The sequence below is a fragment of the Protopterus annectens genome, chromosome 8.part0 (genome assembly GCF_019279795.1).
Source record: "Protopterus annectens isolate FY-2018-M chromosome 8.part0, PAN1.0, whole genome shotgun sequence".
Taxonomy (NCBI): Eukaryota; Metazoa; Chordata; order Ceratodontiformes; family Protopteridae; genus Protopterus; species Protopterus annectens.
In genome coordinates, this window is record NC_056741.1 from 1,031,576,935 (window position 1) to 1,031,588,955 (window position 12,021).

General features: G+C 34.7%; 1 protein-coding gene across 1 annotated transcript in view; it reads right to left on the reverse strand.

Annotated features, from left to right (window-relative positions):
• Positions 1-1,563: 1,563 nt before the first annotated feature.
• Positions 1,564-12,021, reverse strand: part of LOC122808394 (phosphatidylinositol 4-phosphate 5-kinase type-1 alpha-like) — a 795,187-nt gene continuing 784,729 nt past the window's right edge. Inside the window, exon 11 of the mRNA XM_044079360.1 lies at positions 1,564-1,639. Within this exon, the coding sequence (XP_043935295.1) occupies positions 1,637-1,639 (3 nt within the window). The 3' untranslated portion in view covers positions 1,564-1,636. The remainder of the gene's footprint in view (positions 1,640-12,021) is intronic.

A 12,021-nucleotide genomic window follows, 5' to 3' on the forward strand; every position in this document is an offset into this window, starting at 1 on the left:
TACAATAAATAATAAATATACTGTAACCATCTTTTCTAACACTTCAGATTAGTTCCCTACCTACCTCTATGCCAACTCTTAAAAATAAGCAGCAAATATAAAATAGTGGGGTACTAATAATATAACCCAGCAATATAATGTTTTAATTGCTTAGTCAGCATTTATCCAATGAAGCAAACCTGGTTATGGTTCACAGATTTAAATACTTTACAGTGAGGCTTGGATTCCCAAGATGCAACTGCTTGAGGATCAGTAACAGACTAATCTATACAGGTTTGGTCCTTTAGCATAAATGTTTATCTTTTGGCTTTTTTCTTCTTCCTCTGCATGAGACACACAAGACTGGATTATTTTCAAGTTTACATGTACATCCTAAGGATCTCAGTTATTGATTCTTCTGGGTTCAAGTTACTGGAGGTGGAACACCGACACCATAACACACCGGTGTACTTATCTTCAACTCTGCATAGCTCCGTTGCACAGGTACAGAAATAAGGAAAACAGCATAGCATATACTTGTTGCGTAAAAATACAGAAGCAATATCAATGCACACAATAGGCTGAACTGGCTCAGCACAAGTCTTCAGGACAGCAAAATGCAGACTCGATTAAATATTCATCAAGAATCCTTCCTTTCTGGTACAACTTTTAAGCAGATGTTCCATATGTATCCACCTGGATTAAGTCATTTTGAAAAGTAAGCACGGGCTACAAAGCCAACAAGTAGACAGATTACTTGGGTCAGCAAGGAAACGTCTGATGGAAAACTAGCTTATTTTCTGATGGCACATTTTCTCATCTTGAAAGCAGTTGGGAGAACTATTTACAGTGTGCAACACTGGATTCCAAGTTCTTGACTTATTCTAATACAGTACTAATTTACAGCTGTCTGCAGGTCCACATTCACTTATCTCCAACTGCAGTAAACAAACACTTAGGTGTAAACCAGGTAGTTAAACATGAGGCATTAGATCAGTGATCTAGACGCTTTACAACCCTCCTCTAACGCTCAGATCAGTGAGTGGCATGCACTCAAAGCTAAAAATAAATGTGTTGGGAAAATTAGAAAAAAGTTCATAAGATTAAAATGCTTGTTTTAGTAGAAAATTGTTAAATACAGAACAGACAAATGCTCCGCAACACAAGGGCCTTAAAAACAGAAAGAACAAACTGCACTATTCACGGTCTGGAAACCAAATATGCCTATAAATATTACAGTATATAGGCACCTTAGAGATTTAAACAGAAGGATACTTTGCTTTATCTTTAGACTTCAGCACCACTATCCAAGTCTTTTTCCAGTAAGAAATCTTAGTTCCACTCTGTCACAGCAGTCAGAGCCCACCAAGGACAACTGCTTACAAACCACTATAGACAACAGGTCCTAGCCATTTCCACCAAGAACTTGCGAGAGGGAACAGCAGAATTAACACTCTGTGCATGATGCATGGAGAAAAAGATGTTTGTGTACATGTTGCAAACACAAATCAATCAGTCTTTACTCTGCATCTGCATTTTCCTCTTTTTTTGTTTATGAATTCTTCAGCACCAGCAAAATCTTCAGAAGGGTCTGGTAGATCATGCAGGGTGTGAGAGTGTAAGCTCATTGCTCTTGAAATTCCAATTTCCTTCAGACTCACTAAGAGAGAAAAAGAAAAAAAGCTGATAACAATGAACATAACCACAGACAATTGTGCCATATCCCTAGCTAATGTGCATCATTATTTTTGATTCCCTCATTCTCTGTAACATGCTTCACAACAAGATTTCTTGAACACAACTATAGCTTTGGCTTCAAGAGTATTGGAAACATCCATCATTTTAAATGCAATGTGATGGAATTTAAAACAAATAAGTGGGAAGAGGGTTGTAGAACAAAGTGTCAGCATGCAAACATAAAACAGACTATTAACAGAAAAGCATCCAAGTGGACATGTCCACCTTCCCAGCAGTACCCAAACCAGATATGCTACATTCTAGCGCTAATCTCAGACATTTATGCTCTTATACTCTGTAAATGACTTACCTACATGGCATCATGGGTCTGGTCTAATGCATGAGTTTACAAAGACCAGGTCTTCTGAAGAGCAACAAGCAGCAGATGTGATATGAAGAAACCAATTTATAAAATGTATTTAATCATATTCGGTACCACCCATCTTCCATTTCTGTACAAATTCATAAAGCTACACAACTCTCTCTGAGAAATAAAAAGCTACAAGCCTGTATGCTTACTAATGCACCACATTTAATATTAACACTGCTCTCACACCCATACATAAAACAGTTCTACTGCAGAAGGTTTAGCCACTGGGAGTACTCTGGATAAGCTTCACCAATTGTGAAAAATGTCATCACTTAATTCTAGATTAAACACTGAAATTCTGTACCCTGACAATGTAATACAGAGCAGGTTAAATAAGTTGGGAGGCTCTGGAAGCAAACCAAATATTCCAATGGATTGTAAAGACAAAAACAAATAGTAACTTGTGGAGGAAATAAGGCACCAAAAGATGATTTTACCAAGGTTTTAATAATCCACAGCACGCAGACAGCTTTCCAACGAAATTTACACCAAGGTTCACAGCATTGGTGTAAATTTCGTTGGAAAGCTGTTTGCGTGCTGTGGATTATTAAAACCTTGGTAAAATCATCTTTTGGTGCCTTATTTCCTCCACAAGTTACTATTTGTTTTTGTGGAGTCTGACTTTTGGAACTTGTCTCCATTTTCGTTGTTTTGATTTTAAAGACAAGACTAAAGCACACAACTACACATGAAATTTCTTGCCCTTTTTTGTAATGTAACCCAACCATCATACATTTCTCCAGGATCATCCTAAACACTTCTAGGCATCTAAATGCTCTCTTCACATTTAATAAATGCAAATCCATCTTACATACACACAAGACAATGGGAATACATCCTAAAGCTTATATGGTGAGCAAAACTGCATTTATATATTTTTTGTCTTATCAGAGTTGGAGACATTAACTATTTAGTCACTATATATATATATATATATATATATATATATATATATATATATATAATTTTTATATTTCTGCAAACATCTGAACAAGCAACATTTTTCATACTCCTGTAAATATTTGAAGCTAGCAACAAAGATGGGCTCATATGAAAGCTCATGGCACGATGAACAAAAACGCTGTTGATAGTACACGTATTAGTGGCTACCAATACATTTTAAATGGTTTGAAAATGGAGAATTAATACTTGTGTTTCTTGTAACATACAAAAATCATTTTAAGATTTGGAAACGAATGCCACCACTGTAAAGCTGATGATACGCTGAAGAGATAGCTACTTATACTTTAATCGCTTACAATTCTGGAACAAATGTGTGTGTGTGTGTGTGTGTGTGTGTACTGTGAGCTCACAACTTGATTTTTTCAAAAAGGATCACTGGAAGTCACAGTACAACTTTCCAGTGGATATGTGCTGCATCTCCCTGAAAGAAAGCTAAAACAAATCAGGAGGAAACAAAATGTTTTCATGAATCTATCTTACAAACACACAAGAAAGCTAGCAACTAAACCGATGTATGCACCCTCAAAGTTATACCTGCTCTACCTGATAAAGCGGATGAGAAAAATAAGGCCATAAGAAGGATGGTGGATAAAAAAACCTAAAGCAGACAAAAATAAACAAAACTTAAAAAGGTAGTGGAAAAGAAAGGAAATACATTTTGAGGAATCATAAGGCAGAGGCTTCAAATGTCTGGCTACTGTACAGAGCAGGAAGTGGCAAAATGGAGAAAAGAAAATAAGGACTGTGGGTATGAATGTACAGTTCTGTGAAGCAGTCATCATGACAGCTATCTTTAAAGAAAAACTGCTAAAGCATCATTCCTTACTTCTGGTATATCACAGCCATTTGGCAAGTTTTCAAGCTCTCAAAGGACCCCCCCCCCCCCAGTAACTAATGTTAGTCTTCAGTTGTGGTGCCTCTGCTATCAGGTGGTTCATACTCAAATAAAAAGCAACACAACTCGTACCATATTCAGTTCGTCCAGGCAGAAACTTATAAATTATGGTTAAGTACACTGGAAAAAACAAACAAAAAAAATGAACTTAAACATGTACTACTGTATTAATACACATCAGTTAGTCATTACACAACTGCTAAACATAAAATCACTGAAATTCATACTCTGATCTAAACAGGGGAATGAAAGCCATCTCTGCAGTATCAACGACCTTTGACAACTAAAGAAGTCACTTACTTACCATAACAGAAGACTGACTCTGTTCTTACCTGTAGAGTTTACTCAAATAATGGGCTATAGCACCTGAAAAAAGGTGCACTTCGTTCCAAATTCCATAAGGCAGCAAATCATTGTTGGCTTTTGGCCGGCTTGAATACAAATAAATGCCCTTTAGATGACCATCAATCAAGCTTTAAGTGTGTGTGTGTGTGTGTGTGTGTGTGTGTATGTGTATGTGTATGTGGGGGGGGGGGGGACTAAAACGCCAGAAAAGCTGATTTATGACACACGGCCTGGAATTCTGAGGGAGTGGCCACCCCTTAACTCCCTACTACCCAGGAAGCAATTCTCATGATCCTGTAGCAGAAGGCATGTAAAGTCCCTCCAGACTTCAATGGGGCTGGACAACACCACTGATTCAGGAGACCCACTGCAGGCACCTTCTGCTGTGTGCTGGAACAAGTCAGGCCTCTGTCCTTGTAGCCTTCAATTTTTTCTTGCCCAAGGTTCAACCAGGGAAAGTGCCAATGGCCAATTCTTGGCCAAGTTTTGACCAAAGTTAGATCCACCTCATCACTGAGAGAGAACTCAGGGAGGCCAAAAGACCTTGAGAATATAGAGTTGTGTAAATAACCTGCCATAACAGGAGTTATTTGAGAAGGATCACTGTTGTATGTCTTAGAAGAGGGATCTCTGTCACTGCTGCATGTAGATTATATACATCCAGACACTCTTCTACAGCTGAGTAGCTTTCTCAACCTGGCTGGGGTGACTCCATGTTCCCTGTGGCATCCATACATTCCCAGCATAAAGGTGGTGTTAGCCCATGCCATCTTTCTTTCTTGGTGCCAGAGGTTGAAGTAAAACCCAGTAAGGGATCACAAAAGTGACCTGCACTGTAGAGCTAGCCACAACCACCAACCTAGAAGTATAAAACTCCTACAGCAATCTGGACTGAGGGGACGCAGTATCCCATATAGAGTAACCAAAACCGTAGGAAACGGAAGGGGGGAATAGAAACCCACACCAGCCCTTAGTGCTTTTGGAAAGCTATCAGAAGATAAACAGAGGGTACTAGCAATACAACAGTGATCTTACTCGAACATCGACTATTGTGGTACGTTCCTGACACAACTGCACAATGTTCATTATATGGATCACTGACACAGTGACTACAACAGAGATAATTCTCAAATGTATCACTTCCCCACGTAGGATGGCTGGTTAAGGTCCAGATCAGATGAAGAATGGATAATACCTCAAAGGATGAGAGTGGAAAATTCTGCTCAGCTTTAGACTGCTAAATGTACAGTGCTTGTAAGAGTGCACGTTTAGCTGCTTCAAGAATGTCTTGGGTGTAAATCCCCATCTAAAAAACAAACAAAAAAAAAGACAGTGGCAGTCACTGTGCTCTTAGTAGTCGAGATCTGATTGGCCCTGCAGGTGTTTTCCTATACGTCACACTGCAGAAGAAAATAAGATAAGCAATCTATTTATCTTAGTAGTTTGTTCAGACACTGATCTTCCACCTCCTGCTTTCTAGCAAAAGAAGCAATTTATCTAGTCTCCTAGAATCCACAATTTTAAGGCACTACCTTACTTGATGCACACTCCTAGGGAATGTACAATACTTTCACCCTCTCCTCTGTGGTTTATGGAACAAACCAGACAACTGTTTGGTTAGGTGAAACATCTGCAATATATACATTTTTAAACAAGAATAAAGAATTTACGCAGAAGCTTACACAGTGCTATTTACATATTACTGCCTGCAGCACAGACATCCTTCCTGAATAGGTAACAGCTATGAGAAGGCAGTTCTAAGTCCAGTATTTGAGGGTGTGCTGCATCTACTGTCTCAAAATGTACTAAAGTTAATTTTTCTAAGATGAAATTTAGATCCCAGTCAGTAGTGAACACTGAACAATGACACAGGAGACTCACATTCATATAAAAGAAAATAATTTAAACAATTTTCATTAACCTCTAAAAGTTATCATTCACTCCAACATTACAGAAATTGCTGAAACCCTGCTGTAGATCAATGTGTGTATGTACCTTTAAGAAGCTATCCAAGGGCTTGCACAAGTGTAAAAATACTGAGCACATGTGAGCCTGACTGCCATTTTGTAGTTCGCTGTTGAGATGTATGTATGCATGTAAGGTCTGTTTGTTAACTAGTATGTTCCTATTTAATGTTGCTGCAATCCATCCTGATGTGTTTCTATACATTAAAGCATCTAAACGAAAACCCCAGCTTTCTTGTTATGTGTTAAGAGACGAACAAGCAACATAGTGCAAACAGAAGTGGATCATCCCTAAAAATTTGCAAACTTCGCAGAACAGGTCTGAAATGAATTTCAGGTATTGAAAGTTGCTCAGCACTTTCTTTTTCATAAAATATGAAATGGGGCATACAGAACATTCTAAACAATATTCGCATAAACCAATATGTATGATATTGATAATATTCAAATTACTACATAAAATGTTTGAAATAAAGTCAGAATTGCATAAAACAAATAAAATAAGGGGGAACGATTACGAAGCAAGTATTTCGTATTAAGCAAATATATCCAATTATCAGAAGTGTATAAAGTGTTCGCATGTTTGTACAGTGTTACAGTAAGGCATACTTCGCAAAGTACAGCCATTACAGGGCACATTTTACAGATTACAGCCATTACAGAGCACATTTCCCAAAATACAGTACTTCGAAGAGTTTATTTTGCATTTGAATGCTGTTACAAGCTCACAGAACTGCTTGTTCGTACATAATTACAAGGGCTATATTTTCAGTTTGTCTGTGTATACTTTGTGGGAAAGGCAGACTGATTTCAAAAATCCAGTGCACTTGTGTTTGACAGTAATACTGCTGAGAACTGGAAAGTGAGCAAGAGTACGACACTTTCATACAGGCTGCATTTTCTGATAAAGATGACCGTACAAAGGCATTTTATTCTACTTAATTTAGCTGAGTCAGAAGCTATAGAAAGGGGGAGTTCATCTGTGTATGCACCTGCTGTTTTACAGGAGAGTGGGAAAACCTTCATATTGTTGTACCGGATGAGATAAGGGAGGAATCAGAGTGCTTGAAATGTAAATTTAGAGAAATGTGTAACCCTCAGACAAATGTTACAATGGAAAGGCACTTATTTTACAAAAGGGCTAAAAAGCCTGGTGAAACTTTTGCAGCATACATAACTGACCTGAGAAATAAGGCTAAAACATGCAGATTTGGTGACTTAAGGGATGAGTTGATAAAAGACAGACTTGTGTGTGGTATAAAAGATGATGGTGTGAGAAAGATTTTTCTTCTCAACAGTGACTTAACTTTGAATAAAGCCATCGAGATTTGTCAGATATATGAGCTCACAGAATAGCACACAAATATGCTTACGAATGAAAACAGCTCTAGAAGGAACTGCGATAAAGATCATGTTGATAGTATGCAGCACGTGGTTAGAAACAGGCCCAAGCACATGGCAGCAGCTGTAGTCCCTTCAACAGTCACTGGCAAACCCCAGAACTTTCCAGCAAATTCTAGAGTTCGCACAGTCTCAGTGAAAAAAAGTGGGTCAGCAAACTCAAAGCATGGGCCCCAACCCAGTTTCATTGGCAGCTCCTGTCGTAATTGTGGCAGAAGTCATAAATCTAAAAGGGAAAAGTGTTTAGCTTTTGGTCAATGCTGGCACAAATGCACTAAGTGGAATAATTTCAAAAGATTTTGTAAATCAAAAGACCCAAGTTCTTTTATTAAGAGGGAACATTTTAAGAAACAAGTTGATCAATTAGACAGCTGCAATCCTACTCTTTATGTTGAGGTGTGTCAGTACTTCATGAAATGGTCAATGCAATAGATTTAAGGGCAAAGAATGAAGTATTTTGTACTGTTCGGACAAATGGCAAACCCACACAGCTCAAAGTTGACACAGGTTCTAAGTGCAATGTTATGTCATTAGAAACATTTGCTAGTGTGTGTAAAGGTGAAATACTTGATTTGGCAAGGTGTGAGAAGCTTGTTGCTTATGGAGGAGAAGAAATTCAAACTGAAGACTCAGTAGTGCTTTCATGTTACTCAAATCCCAAAAAGCATTTGGATAGCTGTTGCCACCACAACACAATGTTTATTCATACAGACACACACCAGCAACCACAATATAAGATTTAACGCTGACATACAACCAGTTAATTTCTGTCAAAAAACTTCATCAGATAAAACTGAAAGTTGCACTACTACCCTTATATAACCTTGCCAATAACCTAATTAGTGCAATTAAACCTTTGTTGACTGACCTAAAAGATGCAAAGTTAAAGTACACATTCTGCTGGCTTAAACTCACTGAACATTTTCTAAAATCATTCTTATTTAAAATTCATAAACACTGTAACCATAATTTGTTAAAACACATATCAAAACAAATAGTAACACAATATTACATATTCAATACAAATATTCCCTATTAAAATGTATATAAAAATGTTAAAAAATTGATACAAAGTAAAAGTTTCATGTTACTCTGCTGGAAGAAGCTACGACTTATTATTTTGTGTGGTCAAGAGGCAGGTCCAGTCATTATTAGGGCTCAGAGACAGTTTGAAAATGGGACTGCTTTCATTTAACAAGGAAATCCACCAAGTTAGCTTAAAAGACCACTACTCTAATTTTGCCCAGTACATTTTTTTCTACCTATGCAGACTTTTTTTCCCCAAAGAATTTTATTAAGTAATTATTAAAATTAACAAATATTTCCATGAAATTATAACATTTTTTCTTTAAAGTTAAAAAACAAGAAAATAAAAAAACAAACCTTCTAATATATAAACCAATGTAACTAAACTATGTACAAAGATGTTCATCATGCAAAAACAATTTCTTAATGTAGCTGTAGGATTAATAAAAATCATCTGTTTACATAAATTAATAAACTATTTTTCTAGAAGTTCATAGATGATATTCCATTAATTATATAATGTAGTATTCCTAGATGATCTAGATTTAATAGTTAACCTTTCCAAATTACACGTTTCAAGGAGTATATTTTTAAATTCCAAAAATGTAGGTGCTGTACTAGATTTCCAATTCTTAGCGATTGTTTTTCTAGCTATAGATAGTATAGACCAAACCAAAGGGTATTTACTCTCTTTTACACAATCAGGAACAGGATTATTAAATAAAACCAGTTATTTAGATATAAAGAAATTATCAGTAAAAAATGTTTGCAACAAATTATTGATATCATCCCAAAATTTTCTTAAATATATGCAATTTTAAACATACGAGACCAGTCAGCTTTCAATTCAATATTACATCTCCAACATGTTATATTATTTTTAGAAAATATACTTATATTATGAGGAGTGATAAATGATCTATTTAAAAATCTCCATGTGAATAATTTTCATTTTAAAGTAGTAGTAGTCATACTTGCTGATTGTAAAATATTCAATTTGTCTTTCTCAGAAGGGGGATTATTAATTAAAGAAAACTATTTCCAATAATTATCTGAATGTGTATCTAAATCACATTTAATTGCCCTATAAATGTTTGATAACTTGTTATTAGCAGGAGATGTATGCAAAACTGATAAAAATCATATAATGTATTAACTTGGGAATTTTTTTCCTAATTACAGGAGACATAGAATCCAATTTATTTAATACATATTGTCTAGCTTCTTGAAGCTCTAACCATAAACAGGAATCAAGTTTATACTCTTCCAAGAGTAAACTATTGGATTTTATCTCATTATTTATCATCATTTGGTGCCAAAATGTTAAATGTTTTTGCTGAAATATAGACATTTTGTATAATCTAAAGATAAAATAGATCTGTGTGTGTAGGCTATAGGGATGAGTAAAAAAAGCCAGTCCTTATATATATTTAAATATACATTTTTAAATGATTTTAAAAGAAAAAACTATATACTTAGAGTTAAAACTCAGAGAAGAAAATTCAGAAATATAATCTTTTAATCTCCAAATAAGTGGATTATTAATTATATTTAGCTTGTAGGAACTGTTTATATCTTTGGTATTTTGTGACAATACCTCTATAAACTCTTTCCACTTGGCAGTGTATTCCACATCGATGAGATGAAAGATTGTATTGAATACTGATGAAACTGAATACATTTCTAAATTTGGTAAGGCTATAACCCCATTATTCCAATTATACATATGGTACGTTAATGCAATCCTTGGCTTATTTGGTAACCACAAAAATTTCTGAATCATCAAATTAATTTTTTTAATTATTTGGTAAGGAGGAGGTATAGATAAAGATTGAATTATATATAAGATTTTGGGGAGAAGGATCATCTTTATTATTAAAAGTTTATCATCCATAGAAAAGGGTCATTTGTTCCATTTATTTATTAAATTTTCTATCTGTAATAGACTTTTATTATAATTTATTTGAATGGTATCTTTAATAATGTTAGTAATACTTGTACCTAAATATGCTATTTGTTGAGACTGAGCTATATATTCATTATATTCATCAAGTATTGTATTTTTTGAACCTGTTAAAAGGATTTGCGTTTTATTATTATTAAAAGTAAGGCCGGAATTTTTCTGAAAATATTCCATGTTTTTAAAACGTTTCTGTATAGATTCCCTTCTACTCCCAAGAGTAATCAATATGTCATCTGCAAACATTTGTATTGTAGATGATACAGCGGGGTTTAATTTGTATCCTTCAATATCTGTATCATGTCTTATTAAATGCGCCCATGGTTCCATAACTAATGAAAATAAAAGAGAGGATAAAGGACACCCTTGCTTAGTACCTTTTACTACTGGTATATTTTGAGATATACTAGTACCAATTTTAACATAAGCTTGGCTACCTTCATATAACAGAGTGATAAGATTGATAAAATTATTGGAGAAATTTAATTCCTTTAATAGAGTGAACAGATATTCCCATGTAACTGAGTCGAAAGCACAATTTATATCTAAACTAACTAGGGTTAAATTTGTTTTAAGATTTTTCACCGAATCAATTAAAGTTAATATTCTTTTAATGTTATCATATGACGTTCTCTATATTATAAATCCCGTTTGATCACTATCAACTAATTTGGGTAAAACTGTTTTAAGCCTTTCTGCATAAATGGACATAAATAATTTGTAATCAGTGTTTAATAGGGAGATTGGTCTATAGGACGTACACTTAGAGGGATCTTTGTTAGATTTTAAAATATGAGAAATAAAAGTGTATTTCCAAGAAGGTGGAATTATGTTTTTGTCCTGAACAAGATTAAATACTTTATAAAGCAATTTTAGAGCATTTATAGGTAGTAATTTGTAAATTTCAGGAATGATGCCTTCATTAACTGGTGCTTTATTTTGCTTTCATTTGGTAATGTGAGTTTGAAGTTCTCTGAAAGATATTTGTTTATCAATAGAAATCCCTTGTTCCTCTGAAAGTCTTCTTTTAATGTATTTATTAATAAATGTTTTTATTTCCTCTTTAGAGTTAATTTCAGTAGTTTTTTGGTTGATGTTTATAAAAAACTCTCTAAATTCAGTTAATATATTATGAATTTCCGATACCATTTTTCCTTGTTTAGGGGAGAATATTTCGTTAATATGATTAAATCTATTTAATCTTTTTGTTTTATTAGCAAGAATTTTTAAGGATTTAGGGTTAGAAGAGAAATTTATAAACTTGAAATTTTCTATATTGATCATAGTTTATGTTTTAATATTTCTAGATATTTATTATTTAACATATTTATTTTTCTTTTATCTGATATATCTTTATCACCCATATTACTGAGTTTTAAAG